Source organism: Cuculus canorus, chromosome 18, assembly GCF_017976375.1.
Source record: "Cuculus canorus isolate bCucCan1 chromosome 18, bCucCan1.pri, whole genome shotgun sequence".
Lineage (NCBI taxonomy): Eukaryota > Metazoa > Chordata > Aves > Cuculiformes > Cuculidae > Cuculus > Cuculus canorus.
Genome location: NC_071418.1, coordinates 13,346,670 through 13,373,695, shown reverse-complemented (window position 1 = coordinate 13,373,695; position 27,026 = coordinate 13,346,670). Strand labels below are relative to the sequence as shown.

General features: G+C 56.9%; 2 protein-coding genes across 2 annotated transcripts; one reads left to right on the top strand and one right to left on the bottom strand.

The window, feature by feature from the left end:
• Window positions 1–2,673: 2,673 nt before the first annotated feature.
• Window positions 2,674–9,224, top strand: AANAT (aralkylamine N-acetyltransferase). Its single transcript, XM_009571580.2, has 4 exons — window positions 2,674–2,781; window positions 6,259–6,549; window positions 7,725–7,879; window positions 8,238–9,224. Exons 2-4 carry the CDS (start codon window positions 6,393–6,395, stop codon window positions 8,541–8,543), a joined length of 618 nt encoding a protein of 205 aa, XP_009569875.1. The 5' UTR covers window positions 2,674–2,781; window positions 6,259–6,392; the 3' UTR covers window positions 8,544–9,224.
• Window positions 9,225–10,352: 1,128 nt separating this feature from the next.
• RHBDF2 (rhomboid 5 homolog 2) lies at window positions 10,353–25,398 on the bottom strand. Its single transcript, XM_054083399.1, has 19 exons — window positions 23,880–25,398; window positions 22,438–22,576; window positions 20,082–20,231; window positions 19,865–19,989; window positions 19,120–19,312; window positions 18,837–19,049; window positions 18,098–18,226; window positions 17,587–17,720; window positions 17,107–17,319; window positions 16,826–16,937; window positions 15,596–15,670; window positions 15,034–15,195; window positions 14,780–14,880; window positions 14,198–14,261; window positions 13,958–14,052; window positions 13,662–13,737; window positions 13,162–13,262; window positions 12,776–12,929; window positions 10,353–12,190 (listed from the first exon to the last, which is right to left on the bottom strand). Exons 3-19 carry the CDS (start codon window positions 20,205–20,207, stop codon window positions 11,771–11,773), a joined length of 2,493 nt encoding a protein of 830 aa, XP_053939374.1. The 5' UTR covers window positions 20,208–20,231; window positions 22,438–22,576; window positions 23,880–25,398; the 3' UTR covers window positions 10,353–11,770.
• Window positions 25,399–27,026: the final 1,628 nt, after the last annotated feature.

The window sequence follows — 27,026 nt, the reverse complement described above, 5'->3', positions numbered from 1 at the left end:
CACCAGCAGTGCTGGGGCTGCACCGAGGGCAGGGGAACTCCTGGAGGAAACAGGATGCCCCAGCAACAACCACGCAACTGCCACTTCCCAAATCAGAATTGGATCTAAAGTGCCTGGAAATGGGACTGAGGGATGGGGGTCTGCCTCTGCCAGAGCCTCCCACCTGCCCAGCCCTCGGCTCCCAGAGGAGCCCCTGCAGCCCCTGCTGAACCCCATCCTCCTTCCTCACTGGGGATCACTTCCTGAGTGGCCGTGACCTAGTTATAAACTCCCACAGTCCAGCAGAGAGAAGGAAATGAGGCTAATCACCAGCAGGACATGCCTGCACTCTAGGGAGGGGATAAAAGATGTCCTGTGTGGTCTGATAGGACTAGAGGCAATGGGCATAAACTGGAGAGGGGCAGATTTAGAGTAGACATAAGGAAGAGGAAAGCTGCATACATGTATATTTGCATGTTTTATGTATATATATTTACATTTCAGAGCCCAGAGCAGAACCAGCCTCTCTAGCATCAATTCCGAGCCCAACGCTGTGGTCTGGCCACCACCTACAGGAGCCCTGTGTTGCTATTTCAAAAGAACACCAGCTCACAGGCTCCTAAGCTGCACCAAATCACAGAATCACAAGGTTGGAAAGGACCCACTGGATCATCGAGTCCAACCATTCCTAACACTCCCTAAACCATGTCCTTCAGCGCTTCATCTACCCGTTTCTTAAACACCTCCAGGGAAGGCGAATGTCCTCCTCTGGCAGCGAGTGGAGGCACACTGGTTTCATAGGAGCTGCTGGTGATCTTGAACTGCTGTTGGCAGCATGAGAGGGGAGCACAGAGGGATAAAAGCAGCAGGTAACCTGGCAGGTGCTGAGAATATCAAGTATGCCCAAAGAGCTGCATCCTGCTGTGAAGTTACAGCAATGATGAGCACATGCACGCCACCAGTCTGCAGCCACCGATGAAAAGGCAGGAGAAAAGGGAGAATAAGAGCCTGCAGCTGACCTTGCAGTGATGCCAAACTTCAGAGCCCTGCTGCTACCCTTGTTACGGCACTGCCAGGAGAAAAGCATCACCCTCTTTGGGGACACAGGTCCCCTTTGCTAAGCCAGAGGAAGGTGCAAAGCAGGGACGTAAGCAGAGCTCCCAGCTTGCTAATTACATGAGTAATTACGTGAGTTTGGGAGAGAAACCTCCCTGGATGGTGCCACACAGCAGAGGACCGCAATGTCCCCTGTATCCCCTGTGATGGCCAAGGGACTACAAAGGCAGTAGCCACCAAAAGCAGCTTAATCGGTCAGAGCGCTGAGATAACCTGGCATGGCAGCAGGGACAGAGACAGAGCACAGCACAGCTGAGGAGCACCTGGGCTTTGTGTACAGCACTTCATTCCTAAGTAGCAGCAGAGAGGAGGGCAAGTTGTGATTCATCTGCCTCCCACGCATTGCCCCTCACTGCAAATCTTACCCAGAGATTATTGCTGTCTTCCTGAGTGGGCAACCCAACAGAGGGCCCAGCCTGGCTGGGGGGCTGGAGCCACAGCTTGGGCCTCTTTGAAGATGCTGAGAGAGCTGCTAAATATGTAAATCTCAGCACACAGCTATGACTCTCATTTAATGGAGTTTGTGACCCTCTGCAGCTGTGTGGGAGCAGGGAGAGACAAACCCAGCTAAAACCACTGACAGCAGCATCTCTACTTCGCTATTCCAGCCACGGACAAGCCTCTGCTCTGCTTGGCTCAGTTTTAATGACTGAGATTTGCTCTGAAATGCCTTTTCTGAAGAGCAGAAATCTGCTGGCTCATATTTCTGTTTTGATTCCATGAGAAAACTTTGAAGAGGGAGATAAGGGGGTAGCTCCAGATCACTTTGCCCCTGACCAGAAACTAAAGCAGATTCTGACCTCCGCTGGCCCTCTCTGATGCAACAAAGCCAGCTATGCCTCCTGCTCCAGGCGCCTTTAGGGCTGCATCTGGTTCGTGGTGATAATGATGATGTCAACATTTTTTATTTGTTAATTTTGCTGACCTTCCCAATCTTTTCCTTTCAAGGACCTCACACCTTGGATAATCTCCCTTCTATTACACCGGTCCTGATGGCGACAAATAATGCTGCCTTTGCTGATCTAGTTTCTTATTTAACACCTCCCACAGAGCATGAGCTGCACAGGGGGAAGATGTTTGAACTTTGGAGTAAGTTCCTTGGGGCGGAAACTTTAAAAGTGGCTGCCCATTCTACAAGAAGCCACTCATTTCCCCTCAGAAACTTCCTAACTCTCTGGCCCCAGGGATGATCACACCTGGTGTGACCCCCGGCTTCCCCATGCTCAGCACAAAGAACACTCATCCACACTTGGCAGGGCTTTTAGCTTCCTCCGGGCTCCCGCTGCCGTCAGAGAGGTCTGGATAGGCCCAGTTCATTGCTCTCCTGCCCTAGCTAAGTCTTCTGCTCTCCCTGCCTGGTGGGGACTCAGCGCAGAGCAATCAGCTAAATGCTTTATCCCTCTGCAGGCAGTTATGCCAAGGGGAGAGAAAATAAAAGCCTGATGGGATTCTTTAGCTAGACCATCACCTTAAAGCCTCTCACCTCTCCCTGTCTTTCATCAGAGTCCTAAACTCCTTAGGGTGTCATCACGTGCTCCATAAAAACAAATGTATATAAGCTGAGGCTGCAGAGGGAGTGGAGGGCAGAGGAGGGGAGGCAAAACGCTGAACCCTCCTCTCCTGCCAGCTGCGAGGTAGCAACACCAGAGCCAGGCAGGCAGAGGAGCAGCGCGGGGTCCCCATCGGGTAAGCACCCATGTTTCTGTTGCATCCTGGTGGTACCAACAGCCTGGGGGACAGCCAGTGGCCTTGAGACCACTGTGACTTGCCAGTGCCTCGGGACAGGGGGACTCATGCCAGAAGGGAAAGAGGTGACACTGGCCCAGGTTGCCCAGGGAGGTTGTGGCTGCCCCATCCCTGGAGGTGTTCAAGGCCAGGTTGGATGGGGCTGGGAGCCCCTGATCCAGTGGGAGGTGTCCCTGCCCATGGCAGAGGGTGGAACTGGGTGATCTTTAAGGTCCCTTCCAACCCAAACCATTCTATGATTCTATGATTCTATGACTCTATGGTGCACAGAGCTTAGCTTGCCTGAAAAGCAACTTGGGCAGAGGTAAGAACGTGACTCTCATTACAACCCATGTCCCATCCTACACACACTATCAGAACCTGGATACAGGGATGCTTCTCACTGAAACCCTCTGTATTTGGGGTGTGCGAACAACTTGAGCTCTTTTGCAAAGAATATTTGGCTTCGAAACTAATGGAATACACCTTACTGCCAGCTTATTTAAAAATTCAAGCTCCAAATGTAGGTGGACGTTTGCGGCATAATAAAAAGATGCTATTAGGGGTGTACTGCAGACTTACCTGTTTATTTGCATCTGAGCATCTCTCTGGACCATGTGAATGCTTTGATCTCTAATGCACGAACACAAGTGGAGGAAAACATTTAGAGGGAGCTTTTGTTCCACTGCCGCATACACACAAATGCCTCGGGCTCGTCTCAGGCGAGTCTGGTAAGGAGTTAGAGCACAAAATTTAGCCTAGGGTATAAGTGCCTTGAACAATATACAGGAGGCTGTGCTGGAGCAAAAAAAGATGGTGTCTTGAGCCAGGGAGAGAGGATTTTCCTCCTCATTCTGATTGTCACTTACTGTCTGACCTGGGGTGGGTTTCCTTCACCTCCACGGGTGGGATGCTTCCAGGTGTAACTGGGGAGGGCTGGGGAGGGTGGCTGTGCTCTGCAGGCTGTATGGATCTGCCCTGCAGAGGACTTTTGTGTCTGCAGGGAGCTGAGAAGCAAAGCGAAAAAGTTCATTTCCAAAAAATAAACACAAATATATCAGCCCTCCAGCTGTATAACCTGGGCTGCCAGGAATAAAATGCCAGAGGAAGAAAGATGCAGGGAAAACAAGTTGAGGAGCAGCCTTTCCCCATCACTGACTTCTGCTCCAGGCTGCTGGTGTTTGGGGTTTCAAGGAATTTCTAAAAATAGCTGGAGGGATCTGATTCCCCTTTTGCAGTCATCTCTAAGGGGAACAGAGCAGTTGCTCAGGCAAAAAACCCTCCAGCTCTGTGCGTGTCCCTATAGAGACCTTGCAGTATTCCATTCTTTCCAGCTTTTATATGTTCTGGGATGAAGACTTTCTCTTGGACCTGGCTCACAGTGGCTGTCAGGGAGCAGACACCACTGAGCAACCTGATGGAGTTGAAGATGTCCTTGCTCGTTGCTGGGGAGGGTGAACTAGATGGCCTTTAAAGGTCCCTTCCAACCCAAACTATCCTATGATTCCATGATCCCGGTCCGTGATTCCCGGGGCAGCTGAAACACCAGTCCAGCCTGAAGCCGTGTCATCCAGCCCTGGCACCCCCAGAACCTGCCCCAGGCACTCAGCACCCCCCAGGATCAAACCACCACTGCATTTTCCGTGTGCCCAGAGCCTTCCTTCTTGCCTGCTCTGGGATTTATCTGGGTAGGTGAGCCCCTAATCTGATTAACAGCATGAGAAGTTCCAGAAGATACTATAATAAGCTCTACAAACACTGAGATCCCCCAGCACTCTGCTCTCCCCTCCAGCCACCCCTTTATTTCCCTCCTACAGGGTTCCCTGGAGCACGAACCACCCATCCCCAGCACCATTTTGGTCAGTCCGCTGTGACCAGAACTGGCATTTGGGATGCTGAATAATTCCCCAGCCAAAAAATCCCTCTCCCCGATGGACCTGACCCCTTTAGTACATATGCACTGCCAAACCAACAGTTCATTGCATATAAACCACAACGACACCCAGTTTTGCCTCACACTGGATAAAACAGGCATTTTTAAATACTCAGCCTTCGGCATTTCAGGATGGAAAATTCCAAGCTTGCGCCAGTTCCGCCCTGTGCAACATTTGTGCTGGTAATACTTTTGTTTCTCTAAGTCCTATTAGCTGGAGACAAGCCTATAATTAGCAGGGAAAGCCAGCACCTCTCAAACAATAATGAAAAATGACCTGGCTTTGTATGGGCTTTGCTGCAAATTGCTTGACTATTGGGCAGAGCAGGGACAGACGGATGGACGGACAGATGGCTCGGGTACCTTTTCCCACTATTTCTGCTAAGCCCGGGCAGCCTGCAGGCAAAGTCACTCGCTCAGTTTGCAGATCTCTCTGCATTTATTAACTTTGTTTGCTTGCACATGAGACCAGAGACAGATTAGAGGCTCTGATCTGGGTCGAAGGATTTGGCAGAGCTGTGTGGGACAGGCACGGCTGGACGAGCTCAGGGAGCTGTGGCGCTGGTGACACTCCTGGGGGAACCAAGGGGTCTAAGATCCTGCATGGCAGATGGCATGGCCGGGGGCAGGCTGGGCCTGGTGGGATCGCACTGCCCAAAGGTCATGGGGCAAGGGGCAAAGCCTGAGGGCATCTCCCTCAGGGAGGGCCCCCGAGGCTTGTGGCCATAGGAACCCACTTGTCCTGCCATGGACCCATTTTGGCTACTCCTGCGAGTGTGGATGTGAGCTCAGAGGCCACCAGAGCCACTGCCCTGCCCTGGCTTTGCCATGGGCTGGGAGATGTTGGGTGGGATGCTGCACCCCACGCTTGCTGCCCTGCTCCAGCTCTACAAATCCCTGTCCCTGCCCTGTCATAGAATCATAGAATCACCAGGTTGGAAAAGACCTCTTGGATCATCGGGTCCAACCATTCCTATCTGCCACTAAACCATGTCCCTGAGTATCTCATCCACCTGTCTTTTAAATCCCTCCAGGGATGGTGACTCCACCCCCTCCCTGCACAGCCTCTGCCAGTGCCCAATTACCCTTTCTGTGAAAATTTTTTCCCCATATCCAGCCTGACCCTCCCCTGGTGCAGCTTGAGGCCATTCCCCCTTGTCCCATCCTCTGTCACTTGGGAGAAGAGCCCAGCTCCCTCCTCTCCACAACCTCCTTTCAGACAGTTGTAGAGAGCGATGAGGTCTCCCCTCAGCCTCCTCTTCTCCAGGCTGAACAACCCCAGGTCCTTCAGCCGCTCCTGTCCCACCACCCAGACCCCCTGGTTGGTCCCCAAGCTCTCGTCCCCCTGGTCCCTGGGGTCACAGGTTTGCTACAGGCAGTACCAGCCTCTTGGTCCCTGAGCTCCAAGCAGTGGCAGAGCAGCAACGGGGTCACTGTGGGCGGGTATTTGATGCATCTACACACACGCGCAGGAAAATCAGCCTAATTCCGTGCGTGACCAACAGGTATTTTTGGCTGCTAAGAGCACTGCAGAGATTGGTTGGAATAAAGGGTGCTGCGACGCTGCTGGGGCCGGGAGCCAGCAGAGGCTGCCCCGAACCGACAGAGTGGTAGGAAGCCAGCCAGGAGGAGGAGGAGGATGTCAGCACTCAGCGCATTGCCTTTCCTGAAGCCCGTTCATCTGAGGTACCCCCGAAGCTGCCCTGGGGGCCAGCGCCGTCACACCCTGCCTGCCAGCGAGTTTCGCTGCCTCAGCCCCGAGGATGCCATCAGCGTGTTTGAGATAGAGCGGGAAGGTAAGGGGCAGCCCTGGGGAGGTCCTGCCTGCCGGCATCCATTTGAGACGCCCCATCCCTTCCCTCCACCAGCCCCCCACGCTCCCTAGAGATTTTATAGTGACTTTCCAGTACCTGAAGGGGCTACAGGAAACCTGCGGAGGGGCTGTTCATAAAGGCTTGTGGGGATAGGATGAGGGGGAACGGGGATAAACTGGAGAGGGGCAGAGTTAGACTGGACGTTAGGAAGAATTTCTTCACCATGAGAGTGGTGAGACACCGTCCCAGGTTGCCCAGGGAGGTTGTGTCTGCCCCATCCCTGGAGGTGTTCCAGGCCAGGTTGGATGGTGCTTGGGCAGCCTGATCCAGTGGGATGTACCTGCCCATGGCAGGAGGTGGAACTGGATGATCTTTAAGGTCCCTTCCAACCCAAACTATACTATGATTCTATGATTCTAAGATTCTATGACATGCAGGGGTTGCAAACACTCCACACATGCCATCACGGGTGATGAGGGAGGGAGCCAGTGGCTGCAACTTGTGGCCAGGCCACCAATGGCTCCCTAGCGAGGCAGGGGAGGCTGTGGTAAAGGGGATGGAGAATCACTACCCTTCAACTCACCAGGTATGGAGGTGGTGGGACGTGATGCCTTGGGCTGAGCAGCCTGGAACAATCCTGGAGCAATCCTAGAGCAGGACCAGGCGAGTGGGGAACCGGCCCCCCAAAACAGCCCTGCTGAGGGGAGCAGGCAGGAGGGAGGGAAGGTGGAAGGAAGGACACCATGCGCAGCCTCCTATTGCATAAGGAAACTTTAAGATGCACCAGCATCCCTCCCCTACCCCTTCCACCCGAGGCACCCCCGCCTCCCCTCACTCAGCCTAGTTCTCTCTCCAAAGGGCAAAGACAACCAGGGAGATGCCAGGAGAGAGGCTTCATCTCAGCACCCACTGCTGTAGCCCTGAACCCAGCAGTGAGAGAAGGGAGCAGGTCCCTGGGCAGTGGGAGGCTGCTCTGGAGGAGCAGAGCTGCTCCCTGGAGCCATCTACGTCCCTTAGAGCTCCTTTGGACCACACAGACAGCAGGCAGGACATGTGCCATCTCTTCAGATTTCCACCTCCTCCATGAGTGCTGGGGAGCTGTCTGGGTGTGGGTGTCCTCAGTCCCCTTTGCTGTACTCACTGTCATCCCCCTGCAGCCTTTATCTCCGTCTCTGGGGACTGTCCCCTCCACCTGGATGAGATCCGCCACTTTCTGAACCTGTGCCCGGAGCTTTCTCTCGGCTGGTTTGAAGAAGGGCGGCTTGTGGCATTCATCATCGGGTCCCTCTGGGACCAGGACAGGCTCGTCCAGGTAAGAGCTCGCATGGTGGGAGAGGCACTGCCAGAGCCCAGGGACAAGGACAAGCCCCTGAGGCTACTCACCCATCTTCTCCCGGAGTAATAGCTACAAGGCTGCTCTGGTGGAAATGAACCTTCTCATTAATTAATGTTACTGATGCTGTTGAAGAATATGCTCAGTAATTCCCCACAGGGTTCATTTTAAAATTAAAAGTGTCTGCAGGGATGCTTGGGGGGAGGCGAAGGGGGACGGCACCCGGACCTTTCTCCCTGTAGGGAGGATGTGGACCCTGGTTCATTGGGGTGGGGAGGAAGACACATGCAGGATGAGACCCCTTGGTCACGCTAACTCCTGGCTCCCCCGTTGGCAGGAGGCGCTGACCCTACACAAGGCGCGGGGCAGCGCCGTGCACATCCACGTGCTGGCCGTGCACCGCACTTTCCGGCAGCAGGGCAAAGGCTCCATCCTCATGTGGCGGTACCTGCAGTACCTGCGGTGCCTGCCCTTTGTCCGGCGCGCCCTGCTCATGTGCGAAGATTTCCTCGTGCCCTTCTACCAGAAGTGCGGTTTTGAGGCACTGGGTCCCTGCGAGGTGGCCGTGGGTGACCTGGCCTTCATCGAGATGCAGCATCTCGTGCGGGGACATGCCTTCATGCGCAGGAACAGTGGCTGCTGAGCCCGGCCAGGCAGGGTGGAGAGGGGCTGGGGGGGATAAGTGGCAGTGACCACCTCTGTCCCCTTCCCGGCTGGCCCTGGCTACAGCTGCTCCCTCTGCCACACCTGCCTTCCAGCCAGGAGATCAGCTTGGTTCCATCCCAGACCTGCAGGGCTGGGGACCAGCATCTCCCAGTTGGCCCCACTGGAAGCACCGACCTCCTGGTCTCTGCTCTAGTAGTGGCTGGGCTGGTGATCCCAGGGGGCTGCAGGGCCACATGCCCACAGGACACAAAGGCACCGCCCTGGGAGCAGCTGGGGCGGCTCTGCTGGTTTAAGGGCACTCACAGCCACTTTTGCTGAGAAACCCACACACCCAAGTGCTCCCAGCCCTGAGCACCCTCCCATTGCCAACACCACCACCTCCACCACCAGTGAACCACCCCAACACCAACACCAACACCACCATCAGCGAACCACGCCGCATGTCACGGCCAAGCCCTCCCCCAGCAGCCCCCAGACCAGGCAGGGGTCCCAGCAGCCACTCCTCTACCCACAGCCATCCTTCCAGACCCCTTGCCCCAGCCACACAGCCTCCCTGGGGGACCAGTCCAAACCAGTACCCCCACCCCAAACCCATGACCGGCCCAGGACAGGCCTTCTGCAAACACCTCGGGCTGTTGTGAAGCAGCAAATAAAGACATGACAGTGGTTTTCTACACAGCCTTTGTGCATTCCTACCCTGCTTTGACTGTCACTCTGCCATCGAGAGCAGCCCTGCAGAGAAGGACTTGGGGTGCTGGTCGATGAGAAGCTCGACATGAGCCAGCAATGTGCACTCACAGCCCAGAAACTAATCGTGTCCTGGGCTGCATCCAAAGCAGCGTGGCCAGCAGGGTGAGGCAAGGGATTCTGCCCTTCTGTTCTTCTCTTGTGAGACCTCACCTGGAGTATTGTGTCCAGTTCTGGAATCCTCAACATAACAAACATATGGATCTGTTGGAACGGGTCCAGAGAAGGGCTACAAAGATGATCAGAGGGCTGGAGCACCTTCCTACGAGGACAGGCTGAGAGAGTTGGGCTTGTTCAGCCTGGAGAAGAAAAGGCTCCGAGGAAACCTTAGAATGACTTTCCAGTACCTGAAGGGGCTACAAGAAAGATGGGGAGGGGCTGTTCATAAAGGCTTATAGTGATAGGACAAGGGGGAATGAGTATAAACTGGAGAGGGGCAGATTTAGGCTTGATATTAGGGAGAACTTCTTCACCATGAGAGTGGTAAGACAGTGGCCCAGGTTAGTTGTGGCTGCCCCATCCCTGGAGGTGTTCAAGGCCAGGTTGGATGGGCCTTGGGCAGCCTGATCCAGTGGGAGTTGTCCCTGCCCGTGGCAGGGGATGGAACTGGATGGGCTTTGAGGTCCCTTCCAATCCAAACTATTCTATGATTCTATGGCAGCTGGAGGGACAGCACCAGCTGGCACAAAGGGAGCCACCCAACACCTCTTGGGGCATCCCAGCAACAGGGGAGAGGGGGCAAATCCAGCCCCACGTCATTTGATGAAGGGTGGGATACAGGCACGGTCAGGAGGCTCTGTGGGTGTTTTTGTTTCAGGTATGTGGCTTCCCATCTGCTCCAGACCCTCCAAACCGTGTTCCCTCCCAGAGAGGGTCTTTAAGGGGTCCCAGCGAACAGTGCATCACACATCAGGGCACTGCCAGCTCTGCCGCTGCCCCTGCCACGCTGACCATCACTAACAGAGTCAGAGCTCCCTGAAAGCACCACATCCCCACAGCCACGAAGGGAGGAGAGGCCTTAGATGACTCATTAAATACATATAGAAATTTATTAAGGGAGGAAAAAACCCACAGCTTTTAAAAAGAGTATCAAAAAGACACAAATGAAGTGAAGTTTCTGACTTTGGGTGGAGCAACAACTGGAGGGACGGAGGAGAAAACTGGCCTGTAGTGGAGGGAGGGACACAGCAAGGGATGCCGGTGCCACGGAGCTCCTGGACTCACTTGGAAAGTAGTTGTGGAAAGAGGGAGCCGAGCTCCCCGACCCTGAATACTCATCTTGCAACATCCCGGCTGAGAAATTCACACCTTTCCCCATTGAACAGGACTCAGACCAACATCTGCCAAAATGACACAAACCAGGGGCGAGACAGTTCGGCACCAGCTCAGGTCCAAACCAGCCCTGCAGGGTCACCCGGACCCCAGGACAGACCTGCCTTCTGCCGAGGCCGGTGGGAGGAAGGAGATGCCGGGGAGCAGGGCTGGGGCAGGCAGGGACGGGGATGATGACTGCTCCTGTCCTGCACTTCTCCCTCTGCCCTGCACTGTTTGAGGTGGGGAGAGTTATGTGGGTCTCTACACTTTGAAAAAGGGAAAGGGGTAACAGCAGGGACTTAAGGCAGCAGTGAAAGGGTGGGAGCATCAACAGCTTCCAAAGGGGTCCATGGGCTCCAGGAGCAGCTACACAAAGCCCCCAGGGTGTTTTTCTCTCTGCCTGCCTCCCAGCACATCGCTACAAAGGTGGCACATGCTGCTTTTCCACTTCCAAAAAGGGAATTTCACTGAAATAAGGGGAAAAGAAGCCCCTCTGCCCCAATTCCTGCCTTTCCATCCAGCAAGGAGTCCATGGGAGGGAGCATAAGCTGCCTTTCACGGCCTCAGGGGAGCATCAAATACAAGAGCGGGACTGAGAAATACCTTCGAAGCTCAGCTCTAAACACCTCGGAGCCACCGCAGAAGCTCCGAGGAGCCGAAAGCTGGGAAAACTCTCAGGCCAAAGAGCCTCAGATAAAAAAAAAGTGCCCTTGCAAAAAAAGGGAGTTGTGTTCACAGTATGAGCCGCAGCACCTGGGGGCACAGGCAGGAGACCTTGGCAGCTTCAGCCCCAGGGCTGGGGACCCAACCTAGCTGTGGAAGCACCAAAATCCTGCTTCTCTCAGCCCTTTCCTCACACAGGCAGCAGCTGGGGTCCTGGGTCGGTCCCCAAAACACTTTTGGCTTTTCAGCACCAAGAGGCAGCCCCAAAGGAGTGTGAGGCAGGGTGGCTCCAGCCCGGTTCCCCTCTGCATCCCATCATTTAACGGGGGTGAGCCCAAACCCACCAGCCCCAAGGATGAAGCCATGCCTGGCGTCTGCCCCATCTCAGAGCAGCCTCCGTCTCCTGCGGGCTGGTGAAGACCCACCCCTTGGAAAGCATTACCGCTGGTGCCTCTCCCAGCCCTGTCCCTGCCAGTGGGGTCAATGCAGGACCTGCTCCAGCTCGTACTTCTCGCAGAACTTGCTGGTGAAGGGCAGGCAGGTGAGATACTCCACCCAGCGCCAGTTCACGGGGTAAACATAGAGCCAGATCACCAGCGAGGTGAAGAGCCCCATGAAGACCAGCAAGGAGACAATGATCATGGCTCGCTTGCGGTACTTGTCCACTGTGCCAAAGGTGATGTAGGGCAGGAAGGCGAAGGAGAGGAGGAGGCCACTGAGGAAGCCGAAGAGGTGAGCGATGTTGTCAATCCATGGCAAGAGGCCACAGACGAAGAGGAAGAGGATGATGCCAAAGAGGTTGAGGAAGGCTTTCCAGGGTTTCTCCAGCACTTGCCAGCTCTGGAAGAGCTCCACGAAGAGACAGGCCAGCAAGCCGAACTGGGACCCAGCAGGGCCCACCTGCAGGGATGGGGGAAGTCATGTCTGGACCCTGTGCATGTCACCCCAGACATGTCCCCACATCCCCAGGGACAGTCTCCTCCCCTTGTAAAGTGCATTTGGCTCCCGCAGCCCTTTGAGAGCCCCACTTGCACCACTGCAGGGTTCAGGGATGGGAGCCCTGGCACGTGAGGAAGAGGAGGGGAGCGTGCTGGCACTGTTCTGGCAGAGACGGCACTTTTGGTGACTCAGCAGCCAGGCAGCATCGCCCCCTCCCAGCCACAGCCCCCCCCGGTTCCATCCTGATGCACCCCCAGGATTAGGGTGCTTGGTGTGATCTCATTTAAAGCCCAGCAGGGTTTTGCTGCCAGCAGATTAGCCATCTGCGCACCTGGGGACCCCACACGCACGCTGACATGCGGTGACACGTGACACACACAGCAACACGTGACACAGGCAGCACATGAAAACCTCACACGTGGGGCAGACAGCCCCGTGCTGCAGCTCCCTCCCCAAACTGCAAGCCAGGGTGGCAGAGGGGTCCCGTAGTCCCTGGGGAGCTCACAAGGTTCAGAGTGATGTGGGCAGAGCCTCCCCAGCCCTCACCTCTGCCCGGTACGGCAGGAAGATGGCACTGGCCAGATTGCCTGTGATGCCACTGAGGATGAAAATAATGGAGATGCGATGCCAGCCTGCCAGCTTCTCCAGGTCCCTTAGCACTGTCATCTGGAAAGTCACTGACACCAGGCAGTGGATGATGCTGCAGGGAGAAACCTTGCGTTAGTTACCCCTGCCCTGCCAGAGCCCCTGCCCAGCCCTCCCACCCCCTGCCCAGGGGGCACACGACATCTTACAGAACACCCTCCACTCACGGCATGCGTCGCTTGGTCTGGGAGTACCCTCCCCTCTTCTCTCCCAACCCACTGGGTATCGCAGATCATCCCAGTCCAAGCCTACCCTCATGCCCTGGGAGCACAGGGGCTGCGGCTCACCCAGCGTGCAGGAACAGGGACAGCCACAGGCGGTAGAACTGGTCAGGAACCTCTGGGTTGAGGAAGGGCAGGAGGCCGCACACCTCGTCCAGGCAGTGCACCTGCAAAGGCAGGGGGTTTGGAGGACATCAGCGCTCGGCCCACACCCCAGAGCCGCAGGGAGTCAAGGATGGGTCCCAGGGATGCGTGGCCAGTGATGCCATCTGTGAGGGTGGCGTGGGGCACCCGCTCTTCCCAGGTGCTGGGGAGGGAGCAACCAAGCATCCTCAGTGCCCCAGGAGGCGCTGAAGGGCTCTTTTCCTGCTCGGGATGTGCCTTTCCCAAGGACCCCTGTGCTGCCTGGGTGAGGCTGGCTCAAGCCCTGCTTTCCTCCTGCCCCACAGCAGCAAGGCAGGGATGCAGCAGCAGTAGGAGTGCAGCTCACAGCTGAGCCACTGCACCCTGCTCACACCCATCCCAACCACATCCTAGTTGCGTCTCATGTCTCTGGCCCCGCTAACCTGCGAACAGAGTGTTGCCTCCTCATGGAAGTAGCCATGCATGAACTCGCAATACTCCCGCGTTGTGATCTCGCAGCTGGGTAGAAGGCAGACAGCGTGCTCACTCAGTGCAGGGCTTGCTCCTCGTTTGCCTGAGCATCCCCTGCTCTGCTCCCACCAGCTGGTCCTGCTGCCACACTTCCCACCCCACTGAGGCTCCGTAACCTCCCTCCCCACCCCTAGCACAGCTCCAGACACTGACGGGGCACCAGCAGGGAGCCGAGCCCAGGCCAGGTGCCCGCATCGCAGTGACCCACCTGCCCTTGGTGCCGATGCAGCAGGGCCTGCCCTTGATCTGGCAATCCATGTGGGCAAAGCCCGTGTGGTTGGTTTTGGTCTCGTAGGTGCAGATCTAGAAGCAGGAGGGAGATGAGCCGTGGTCAGGGACCGGCTCCAGACTCTCCCCACATTTCCCTGCCTGGCTCCCTGCTCTCTGTGCCTCCCTGGGGGACTGCCACCATGGTGCCACCCAGCTCCCTGTGCCACTGGGCTCTTACCGGCCACTTGGTGATGTCATCTGGCCACACATGGGGTGGGTTGGACGCCGGCTCCTCGCATGTCCTGGCAGAAGGAGGTGGGTGGAGGTCAGGACAGGTCTCCCTCAGCACATCCCTCTCCCCAGACCAGACCCATCTCCAGTGTGGACAGTCCTGGGACCTGCCCTTTCCCCCAACCTGTCAGAGATCCTGCACTTTAATGTCCTACAACACCGACAGCAGCACCTTCCACACGAAATTGAACCCCAGGGCACTCATATCTGTCAGACAACTCCAGTGATGCCTCCTTGCAGCACTCCCCCACCCCAGCTGCCCCCGGCAGAGCAGGGCAGGCAAAGAGCAGGCAGGGGCCAACACCACAGCATCACCCATCGCTGCCTGCGTTTAGGACAGGCCCCATCTTGGTTTCCACACTGATTCCCGCTTCCTTATTGCTCTCCTATGGTGTATAAGAGCCCCAAGCTCCTGAGATGAGCATTCAAGGCATCCAGACTGGAAGTGCAGCCCACATGGCACCTCTGCTGTGCTCCACACACAGCCAGGCAAGCGACCATATCGCCTCTCCTCACCCATCACTCCTACCTGGGGTCCTGGTGACACACAGCTCCTGATGTCCGCTTCTCACCCGAGCCCAAGGCTGGCGCGTTGGTGCCCGGCCACTTGATGAACGTTGCCAGTGTCTCCTGGCGAGGATGAAGAGACTAAGGATGAGGCAGCAAACACACCGCTCTGACCCTGCAAGCATCCTGCCCTGGTGCTGTGCAGGATGGAGATGGTTTCTCCCTGTCCCGCAGGGATCCCTAGCACTTCTCAGTGCCCATGTCAGTGGCACGCACCGAACAGTCCTGCGGCAGGGTCTGGATGCAGCCCGAGTTGTCGTTCTGGACGCAGCAGCCAGAGCCACTCTCCCGGTCCCGCTCGCGCTGGATGAGCCGCTCCACCTGCTGATCCTTCCGGATGCAGGGCGAGAACTTGGCTCCCAGGTGGATCAGGTCAATCTGGAAGGAAGATGCCAGTGCAGGGTATGCCCTGTGTCCCTTTGTACCTCCCCTCCCTCCAGTTGCTCCCAGGGAGCTCAGGAGGGGCCGGGGGTCCCCACAGGTAGCCTTGAGTCTCTGTGCAGGGAAGATGGGTGGGACGGGGACAGGGTCTTTCCTGACCACCCCACTACGATGCTGCAAATCTGGGAACTGGCACTGAGACCCCAGGCTGGGACCTGGCAGCAGGTCCCAGAGTGATGGGGGCGCTGAGGGCCCAGGGCACCAGGCTCGGACGAGGTGGCGAGCTCTCCCCACCCAGGGTTGAGCACCTCAGGGGCCCCCACTGGCTCAGGACAGGGGGAGCAGAGGCCGGCAGAAGGCAAAGCTTCAGGCGGTGATGGTCCCGCAGAGCCCTCACCGAGCTGGGTCCGATCCAGAAGTTTTCCTGCTGGATGTACTTGACGCTCTCATAGACGCCCTTGTTCCTCAGCACCTGCAGAGCCAGGCCAGGGTCAGCTCCTGCCAAGGGGATGGGCAGTAGGGTCCGGTCCCCTCTCCCTCTGCTCACGGTGGGCTGAGCAGCCCCTTATCCCAAGGGGAAGAGCTGCTGGGTCCCACGAGCAGCATGGGAGGGAGAGCAGCTCTGCTGCCAGCACGCACGCTGCTGTACACGCATGTGCTCACCCAGCACACGCAGACCCTCTGCCCTGACTATTTAATGGAGCCTCTCAGCAGGAGCCAGCAGCACCCCAAAATACTCCTATGTCCAAGCAGGGAACACAACAGCATAGAAGCATAGAATGATTTGAGTTGGAAAGGACCTTAAAGATCATCCAGTTCCATGGGCAGGGATACCATCCACTGGACCAGGCTGCTCAAGGCCCATCCAACCTGGCCTTGAACACCTCCAGGGATGGGGCAGCCACAGCTTCCCTGGGCAACCTGTGCCAGGGCCACCCCACCCTCATTGCAAAGAACTTCCTCCTTATGTCTAGTCTAAATCTGCCCCGCTCCAATTTAAAGCCATTCCCCCTAGTCCTATCAATCCATGGCTTTGTAAAAGGTCCCTCTCCAGCTTTCTTGTTGCTCCTTCAGGTACTGGAAGGTCGCTATAAAGTCTCCTTGGAGCCTTCTCCAGGCCAATCAAGCCCAACTCTCAGTCTGTCCTCATATGTGAGGTGCTCAGATCATCCTTGTAGGCTCCTCTGGACCCGTTCCAACAGCTCCATCTCCTTATGTTGAGGATTCCAGAACTGGACACAAGACTTCAGATGAGGTCTCACAAGAGAGGAATAGAGGGGCAGAATCCCCTCCCTCGCCCTGCTGGCCATGCTGCTTTGGTTGCAGCCCAGGATATGGTTGGCCTTCTGGGCTGCAAGCGTGCATTGCCGGCTCATGTCAAGCTCCTTATTGACCAGCACCTCAGGAAGATGTATCCCTGCTCTCCTCTCCAGCCTGGCCGCTGGGGGACCAACACAGCCAGCTCAGGTTCCCAGAGGGAGGAGTCCCCCCACCCCACTGAGGTGTTGAAGATTCCCCAGACCCCAATGTTGCTTTCCTTGGCAGCTGGCTGGTGGCCATTTCATAGCCAGACACATCACCAGAGAGCCGGGAGGGGATGGCGCCAGCCAGTAGCTGTTAAACTTACTAACTCTGTTGTCACGTGCTGGGCAAAGCCAATAGGGGCAATGCCGTAGGTGCCGATGACCAGCAAGGTGATGAGGATGTGGACAAAGGTGACCCAGTATGTGAAATATGGCCTGTGGAGGAAAGGACCCAACATTGGAGCAGCTCGAGGATGGCTGGACACAGGGACACTGCAGTGTCCCAAACCCTGATCTCAAATATCAAGAAGTGCACACATCTGAGTTACAGCTGGAAAGCCTCAAGGAGCACCATACCCGTCCCTGTCCCTCTGGTCCCCCTCACCGGTGGCTGTCTGTGATCTCCAGCTGCGACTGCACGATGCTGCTCAGGCTGCGGCGATACGTCCTGTTCAGCCACTTCCCCACCACCCCCAGCCCGTAGTAGCGTTTCTTGCGGTCGAAAGCAAAGTGTTTCACTTTGGAAGCAATGCGCCTGCCTCGCCGAGGAGCTGGGTCAGCACTGGCGGAGGTCGAAGTGAGCCGGACACCCTCCGCCCTGCAGAGAGAGAAGAAACCCATCACGCTTGCTGGAAGAGGACTTCTCATCTGCCCCGATGTGCAACCCCACACTCGCACCCCAGAGCTGGGGCAGGCTGGAGGATGCCCTGGGATGAGGGTTAGGTCACTTCTTGGTTTCATCTTCCTAGGAGGATGCTGGAAGTGCCCAGTGCCCCATGGCAGGGGTGGCTGGGGACATCGTCCTGGCTGCAGCAGGGCACCTGGGCAGCCTTGGGGGCAGCTCCCGCTGAGGGCTGGTACTTACGGGGTGGGCTGCTCCACCTCAGGGGATGTCCTGGCATCCTCCCCCACCGGGTGCATGCGTAAATATGTGGCCGATAAAGGTGGTGACTCAAAGACATCATCAGCCATGGAATACGTCTCATCATGCATGTCCATCTGGAAAGAGGACAGAGATGTGTTCTTGGAGGCGTGTGGTGGGTGAGAAACCTCCCTCTGCCTGAGTGCGCCCATCACTAGGGCAGCCTGGCTCCACCTGGCTCTGGAGCCTGTGGAGGGGGAAATCCCTACCGACATCCCACTACCTGCACATCACAGTGTGTGAAGTGTGCCCCCAAGGGCAGCATCACTCCCTGCCGCCTCCAAGGAGCATCCCCGAGATCAGGGCAATGGGCACAGTGGTCAGCAATGCCCCTGCTCCCAAGGCAGAGCGAAGCACTGACTGGGGAGTGCCCAGCAGAGCCCTGCTCCATGTCCAGCCCCCATCAGCAGCACCAGGATGCCCTCCTCACTCTGGCAGCCGGTGTGGAACTTGCCTTACTGAAGAAGGACGAGTCCAGGGTATCGGCAGCGTCCACCATATCCTCGTCCATGAAACTAGGGTACACGAAGCTCCTCTTGTTGCTCCTCTGCTTGGGTGCCAGTGGCTCCAGGACAGAACGTCCCTTTGGCAGGGGAAGCAAATGAGGGTAAGCAACCAGAAACCACCCAGGTTTTGCAGCACAAAGGGTTTCTTGTGATTTCCCTCCTTATAGATGAATGGCAAGGATTAAATCCCAAGTGGTTGCCTTTTCCCCTATGTGGGAAGGGCCCGCAGCAGGAGCTGGCAGCAGATACTGCTTTAGCTCCTGAGTGCCAGCATTGGACCGTGACCGTGTTAGCCAGCATGGCAAGTGAACATTGAATCTTCTGTTTGGTCTCAGGCCCACAGACCCAACCCCGAAGCTTGCTCAGGGCTCTCCAGGAGCTAGAAAGCTGCTGCAGAAGCTTCCCCTGCAGCCAAGGGTCTCCTGGCTCCTCGACAGTGAAACATAAACTGCTTTTTTCTAGGGATGCCACGCAAGGTACTTCCACTTCAGTGGTTCAGTTTTCACCAAAACTTCTCTTTTTAAGCAGAGTTCAGGTTAAAAAAACCAAAACCCCCTTCCTCTCAAACTTGCCCTGGAGAGACAGCAACTCCTGTACGAGGCAAAAAGGCAAGAAGCAAAGACGATGGGCAAAGGAAGGAGCTGAAAGTAAGGAAGAAGACAATCCTCCCAGCTCCCCAAAACTTACGCGGAGAAGTGCCGCAGCTGCCTTGAAGCTCATGTGGGCAACGGATTCCCTCTTCCTGCGTGGCAGGCGGTTGTAGCCAGAGCGGATGCTGTTGAAGGATGCCAAGGAGACAACGCCAGGGGTGAGCGGAGGCAGGACGTGGTGGGGTGTGTGGGGACGGTCAACTTCCTCAGGATGGCGGAAGGGACGGCCCCTGGCCAGCGGGTCCACGATCTGCAAGAGGGAGAAGTGTTGGTGCTGGGAAAGCAAGGCTGGGAGCCGGATCCCGCTCCCCGAGCCCTACCTTAGGCATCTTGGCAGGCTTGGGTGACTCGGTGCCTTGGAAGGAGGGCACCTCCTGGCTGGGCAGCTCCAGGTCGCGGTAGGCAGGCTTCAGCTTGCCGTATCTTATGCTGCAGTGCTGCAAGCTCTTGCGTTGCCATTGCTGCCGCTTCCCCTCCCAGTCACTGCTGACGCCAAACCATTGTGCCGTGCCCCTGGACACATGATGGGCACGCTCGTCACCCAGCTGATCCCCCACCCCAGGTACCACTGTCCCACCCAGGCATCCTCTCTGACAGGAGCTTTGGGTTGAGGTGCCCCAGTCCAGCCCACAGCAGGGCAGTTTTGACCTGTCTGTGGGTCCTGGTGAAGGGCAAGGGATGCTGCAGAGGGGTCAGCGTCCTTTGGGTCTCTCTGGAGAGGTAACTCCATTGAGACTTGCACCTTGCATGGGACAGAGCATCAGAGGTCAAGGTGCTTTTGAAGGTCCTACACAAATGTGGTAAAGAAGTTTTCCCAAGATGCGAAACAATGGTGTGAATTAACACTAAACAATCCTGCTGTGGGATTGTCCACAGACACCAGTGAGGCAAAGCTGAGCTGCGAGAACCCCTCCAAAGCATTACCTTCCAACTCTCCATCCCCATCCCAAGTCCTCCACCAGTAACCACAGCCACAACACCCCAAGGGTGACCAGTCACCCCTCTGGTGACCCAGCTGCCTCTGGATGCTGCCCTGCCCTCATGCCACCACTCCCCAGCCCTCACTTGCGGATGCTCTGGGACAGGGAAGTCTGTCGGCGGAAGCCAGGTCGACGCTCTGAGCCGTCCCCTCCCTTGGAACGGGGCTCCTGCAGGCTCTTGCTTTTTCGGTAGATGGGGACCTTGGAGGGCTGGAAGGCAGAGCAGGACATCAGGGACAGGATGGCATAAGGGGCGTCCCCATATGCCCAGCATGGGATAGACACAGCTCCCCATCACTTACCTCCTTGCAGGCACCATCCTCCTCCGCCTCTCGGGGGGGAATGACGATGGAGAGATTGGGGGGCTTCTTGCTCTGCAGACGGCTGCTGCTGGAACGGCTGCCCCCGTTCTTGTCGCCCGCTGACATCTTGGGCTAGCGGCAGTCAGCAGGCTAGGAGGGTGCAAGGAGTCAGCGAGATGAGAAGAAATACCTCCCAAAAAGGAGCTTGTGTATGCAGAGAGGCTGGCTCCCAGCAGGAGATGCGGCTTCACCAGTGGGATCTCACCAGCTTTGGCCCTCCATGCTGCTGACCTTGTTGTCATCAGCCCAGTCACAGTGTCCTTGACACCTAACCGCATCCCCAGGTTTGGCTGGACAGTGGACTCCATCTCCCAGTTGCTCCCAGTATCACTGATGCCACCACCCATAACTCTGCTGGGAGCAGAGCGAAGGACGGCAGGAGCAAGAGGGTCAGTGCATCCCTACCACGTGCTTGCAGGACATGCAGTTTGCACTCCCTGTGCCACTGGGATGCACCTGACTTGGTGAGCACACACGTGGGAAAACTCAGGGGGGTGCCCTGCAAGCCCTGGCTGGGCGTGTGGCACAACGCCACTGCTCCTGGACACGGGGGGACCGGCCCCCACCGTTCAGTGCAGTGAGGGAGCCAAGGGGCAATCAGGCACTCTTGCAAAGAGCTCACCTTGCCCATACAGCGCTGAGTGGTGAGAAGGGAGGGGACCAAGCCAGGCAGGGGACCGCAAAGCCAGAAAACACCCCGTTGTCAGTAAATTCCTCACACCCGCAGCTGTACTCCAGCCCCAGTGCGGAGGATGGCTCCTGCCGCAGCGAGATGGGCTGATGCATCCCGTGCCATCTCCAGCCACAGGGCTGGGATCCGCCACGTGCTGGGTGCCCCGTGGGAGGGAGCTGTGGGATGCTCCCCTCCAGCATGTGCGTGCACACCAGGCTAGGAAACTGAATCCTCCTGGACAACACATGCAAGGAGAAGGCAGTTTAATGGCCAACAGTTGGTTAATTCCTCAAGCTATCCCCTCCAAGGGTCTGTACAGCCCAGCTCAATGGGCAGGACCTCATGGGAAAGGTAATTCCATCAGAGCACAACGGAGCGAGTCCTAGATCCTATTAGGGGCTATGGGGTCATTCAAAGGGAGGCATGGACCCCTCCAGCCCCTCCACATCCCAGTGCCCAGGGGACTCACAGCGGTCTTGTGAGCATCCCTCATCCCACCAGGCACAGCCAGGGCTGTGGGGATGGTGCCACCTACCTGCACTCCCAAGCCCTGTCGCAGGCCAGCCACAAGGACCAGCAACCCCATGGGATCTGCTCCTCGGGGGAGGTGGGAGCTGGCTCTCTCCACCAGAGGGGGACAGCGCATGGCTGGGACCAGGCGTCCTGCTGGGGGTCCATTGCTGCCACCCAGCACCACCGAGTTGGAGCTCAGAGCCCATCAGTGTCACTGACTGCAAAACGCCCGCTCTGCCCAGAACCCCAACGACCAGCCCAGCTGTATGAACTCCTATCCTGCTCTGCTCTCGTTGGGTAAGGGTGCTTGAGCAGCCCACTGGGCGATCAAGACTGCCCACCCGTCCTCCTCTGCAAAAGAGCACCCTTGGCAGCACATGCCCAAGCAGGAGGCACTTTCGCAGCTTCCCCAGCACTCTGAGTCCTGAGCATGACCCTCTGCTCAGACTCTGCTGCAAGCAAAGCCTGGCTTTAAGAGCACGGGGTCGTCATGGGACCAGTTCCCTAACAATGCAGGAGTCCAGGAGCAGCATCCTGAGGACATGGGAGCCTGGAGCCCTCTGCTGGCACCTGGGCCAGGTGCTCCCCAGCTGCTCCTGCCCGTCCCTGCACAGCTGAAAATGGGTGCTGGTCTGGCTGGGGTACAGCAAGGCAGGGACAGGGCGAGATGCTGGAGACACCTATGGCAGGGTATGTCAGATGCAACCCAAGCAGTAGCTTCACTAAGAGCCCTCCATCGAGGGGCATCGGCAGCCCCGACTGGCAGCAGGGCAGGGCCCACCTTCCAAAATCAACCCTGGTCCTCTCCAGCCTCGGCAATAAATCAGTTCATAGTGAGGATCCAGATGGGAAGATGCAAAGCAGTCATCACGCAAACGTCACTGGGACCAGGCAAGATGTTGCTGGAGGCAGTGTCTGTGATCGCCAGCAGCATCCCGGCACACTGCCGGCCTCCTCCCCGGAGGCACCAAAGTAGCACCTTGGGTGCTGCCGGCAGCTCAGCTGCTGCCTCTGCCCTCGCTGCCATTAAACACCAAAGCTGGGAGCAACCAACCCTCAAATTTCTCCTGGGGGCTCAGCCAGTGCTGGTCCCCGCGATGGTTTCTCTACCTCATAAGAGTGGCAGGGATCCTGCACTGTGCGTCTTGATGGCAAACACCCACAGTGACCTTCCTCTTCCTCCTCCTCCTCCTTCTCTGTTCTTCACACACTGGAGCCCCGGAGCACGGCCAAACGCCTTCTGTCTTGCCTGCTGGGGAGAGATGCTGCAATGAAGGGCGAGGTGAGGGAAAGTAGAAGGCTACAGGAGCATTGTGGGCAGGAGTGCTGAGCTCAATGTTCCCCGGCCCTGGGGACAGGGCTGCCTGTGGCTGGACAGCAGGGATACAGACCAGCCGCTGGCACAGTGTGGCAGGAGGAGGAAAAGCCACTGTTCACAGCGATGCCCCTTGCTCTGTGGCAAGCAAGGAGTTTTCACCCACTGCTGCCAGGCAAAGCTCTCAGGGAAGCAAGACACACACAAAGAGCAGGCACAGAACACAAGTGCCTCGCCAAGGTATTTAATATCTGCTAAGCTGGGAGAACGCCAGCCAGGCAGTCCAGCCCCAGCAAGCAAAACTTTCCGTCCCACTGGTGATGCTGTTTGTTTTCCTCCCTGGGCAGCCAGGAATGAGCTTGAGATGCCAGCTGTTCCAGAGAGCCAGGGATGGGCACACGCCAAGGTCAGAAAGAGCCTCGGGAATGCCCCCATCCTTCCCCACCCTGGGGAACAGCTCTAGGTGATGCAAGCAGAGACAGTCAGGAGCACAGAAACTGGAGGCAAACTGCACTGCTCAGAGTTGTGAGAGGACATGGTGTCTTGCACCGCCCTGCTCTTACACCCCTGGCCCCGAGTCCCACCGCAAATTGCTCCCATCACACCCCAGGCAGCCCTTGGCAAGGGCCTCCATGTGTCATGGCAAAGCAGGATTGCAGCACGTTTCAAAGCCTGGTCCCGCTCCGCTCTGGGTGCCCGTGCAGCACAGGTGGAGGGACCGACTGGCCTCCCCGAGACTCAGATGAGGTGACACATCTCCTGGGGGAGCTGGCACAGCCCCGCAGGCACCTGCCGTCCCGGTCACGCAGCGCGGCCAGAGCAGTTTCACGGCTCTGTGCATTAAGGCAATATTTGGCATTGAGAGAGGAGGGAGGAGGGGAGCAGCCCCCCAGGGCTGAAGTCCCCTGGGCCATGGGGATTGGAAACAGTAGCCTCCCTCCAAGCATAGACCCTGACCTGCAAGAAGTTCTAACCCGTGCCAGACAGAGAAATTCCCGGGAGATGGTACTGGGAAGGCGTTTTTGAGCTCCCCACACGCTTGGCGCTGGCACCCAACCCCTCTGGCGCTGGCACCGCTCTCGCCCATCGCGCTTTGGTGTAAGGACAGGTGAGCTAGCGCCTCCATCCAGAGCGAACCCCTAGTGAGCTCCCTCCTGGCCCCAGGACAGAAAGCTGTGTCACCAGGAGCATCACCCTCTGCCTGGCAGCCCCATCCGCAGGGCACAGTCCAGCGCACCTCGGCACCTGTGGCTGTGGGTCCCCAGGGAGTCTCAGCCCGGTCCCCAGGCACTCGGGATGGACACGTAGCTCTGCCCCACAGACAACAAAAGGAAGTGAGAGGCGACATGCTGAGCTGGTGCTGGAGGTGACAGCTGTGCGAACACTTTGCCGTGGGGACAAGGTGACGACAGCAGAGGGGGCGTGACGGATACGGGACTTGGCACCAAGCTTGGTAGGAGCTGTGTTTCCAGATGGAGGAGGGGTCCCAGGATAGCACAGCACCACTTCAGGCTGGAAAAGACCTCCAGGGAGAGAGGAAAATGCATTAGGGACATTGCCATCACCTGCAGGGGAGTGATAAATGTATGGGGAAGTGGACAGGGGTAACCTAGCCTGGTTGATAAGAGGAGATCCCCCACCATTATCATCTTCCCTCTCAAAGCTGTTGTGCTCACTGAAGCTCACCGAAGCCCCACATCCAGCAGTGAGGGACACTCCCCTTGCCCCAGCAGCAAGCAGGCGAAGCCCTCATCCCCTCCTAGGAGGGCAGGAGTGTGCGAAGCGCTGGTGAGCAACTGGGACAAGGTTTTTAGGCAGATGAGGCACAGGGAGGGCAACCAGGGCTGGGTCCCAGCCCCAGCGTGAATCATGACAGACGCTGACCCAAGGAAGCACGCCCAAGGAAGAAAGCGATGGAAAAAGTGATGTCGTTCATACAAGGCGTCACTATGGGACACACCGGGATGCTCCAAGCAATGCAAAGGGACCATCAGTGAGGCCAAGCAACAATCTGCAGAACTCAGTTGGGGACAACTGAACACAACCGTCCGTGTGAGACACCGGACACAACCCTGCAAAGCAGCCCTGGTCAGAGGGGGTTGTGTGCAGCCCATGGTGGGCACAGAGAGGCTCAGAGAAGGGTTGGGACCGCTCTCCCTGAGCCTGTCAGGGTCAGCAACATTGCCTGGAATAAAAGTGCATCAGGCTGGTGCAGTTAAGCTGAGAGGAGAAAGCAGCTCTGGGCCACCTGAAGGTGTAGGGCTGAGAGCAGGACCCAAGCACCCATCACCCTGAGCACAGTGAGGCTCTGCTCTTCCTTCTCCATCTCTGTAAGGGGGTGAGAAAGAGGTCAGTGATGCCAGGAGTCCCTGGAACACCCCCGCAGCCACTGCTGACACTCGCACCCAGGAGTCCATTAGGCAGAGCCTGCTGACAGCCGCCCATAAATGATTCACCAGTGTGTTAAAGACCTCTCTCAAGGCTGGAGCCTCATTAAAAGGTGCTCCCAGTTATTAAGAGCCCTGAAGATAAAGTCAATCAGTCCGATCTCTTCAAGCATTGAGCCCTCACAGGCTCTCACTGGAGCAGAGGACCCTGAGCAGCCACCTTCCCTGCTTCTGCTCCCTTTCCAAAAGCTTTTTATCATTTTCCCATCTCAAGTTTCAGATCTGACAAAAACACCCCAAGAGAAACAGCCCTTGAAATATTAAAAGATATTAATAAAAAAAAAAAGAGGAAAAGTACTTCCAGAATGGGAAACTAAATATCCTAATGCTTTTCTTTCTTCTCAGGAAGCCCAGACCCTGTGCGTCTCAGTTCCTCATGGATCCACACAAATAGAGAGACTCACAGAGCGCCAACCCTGCAAGTCAAGGAGCAGCCAAGCTCTATCTGCTGCCTCCCTTCTCTCAACATCCGCTTAATTTTTGTTCTTTCAGTATTCAGGCATTTTTTTGAAGGACAAAATATACTTTACGGCATCACTGCAAGAACCATCCTGTCCCTAAGCAACTTTGTGTCCCTGCATGGCTCCATGCCTGCAGCGCAGACCCCTCCAGGGCCATTCCACAGACACCAGGTGATTGTTTTGCTTCCCTTACACCACAGAAAAAGCAACTCCATCTTTTCCCCATGTATGCCAACCCCGCAAGATGCAAGGTTTCACTCTGAGTCTTGAGAGGCCCACTGTTGTTTTAAGCTGTATTTTAAGGGGGTATTTTAAGGTCCCCTCTCCCTGCCCTGCATTGCTGAGCTACACGGTTGGCACCGATACCCAAGGAGCTCTAATGCCCATCTCCAGCTGGGGTGGCACAATGGGGTATGGATTCACAATAGGCAAGAGCCCAGCCGGTCCCCGCAAGCAGCCAGCACACACCTCACCCCCCCGCCATTAGGAAATCCTCTCCCATTTTCTATGTCTGGTAGGACATTGGGCAACCGCAGCGGGTTTGTTCAGTCCAGGTGAGCTCAGAGCGCCCGGCACACCCTGAAAGGAAGTAAAGCTACCGGGGAGATAGAGTGCAGCAGCCAGGGGGGCTCTGCTGGATGCAGCTGATAAAGGAAAAGGAATTGAGGGCTGGGGAGGGCGTGTGGCTGCTCGCACCACTGCACAAGCAGCCCTGCGCTGGGCTTCCCTGCTGCAAGCGCTGAATTGTTGGGAGCGTGTGTGGCACCACCTCACCTGGAGTGATGCCATGGGTACCTTCATGGAGAGGGAAAAGTTCACCTGCAAGACCTGGGAGCAGGTGGGAAGAGACAAGCAGAAGAGTTCTCACATCCCCAGTGCAGCTCGTTTCCCACCCTCGTTAATTTTTACCAGCACAACAACCCCACCCCTGGTAAAGCGAGCACCAGCACCCAAAGGCTTCCCAACCCACTGGGAGGGATGGCAATCCTAGGTGAGCCAGGGTCCCTCTGCATCTCTGCCCACCCACCCCACATCTCCACACTCACCCATCCCACGGGCTTCCCAGGGCTCCACTGACCCTCACAGCAAAACAAACTCAAGCAGGTAGCACCACACAAACCCACCCTCTGCTTACCACAGCGCAGATGCACCGGCCGGGGCACTGGGTGCTGCTGGAGGGGCAGAGGGGGATCACCAGCCCTTTCCCCATGCAGGAGACCAGGCTGAGTAGACCACGTGCACGTGGAGGCTTTGAGTCACCCCAATGGCTTCGGGAAGAGCAAAGGGCAAAAGTTTCTGCTTGCAGTGAGGGAAGCAGGGGCGGCTCCATCAGTGAAAACATGGAAGGGTAGGCTGCTTCCCGGCAGCACTTCAGGCAGGGTTGCAGCACTCTCCAGACCCAAAGAAAGCTTTTTTTCTAGGCACTGAATGCATTCCCCAGGCTACCAGGATTGATTTAACTTGGTTTTATCTAAG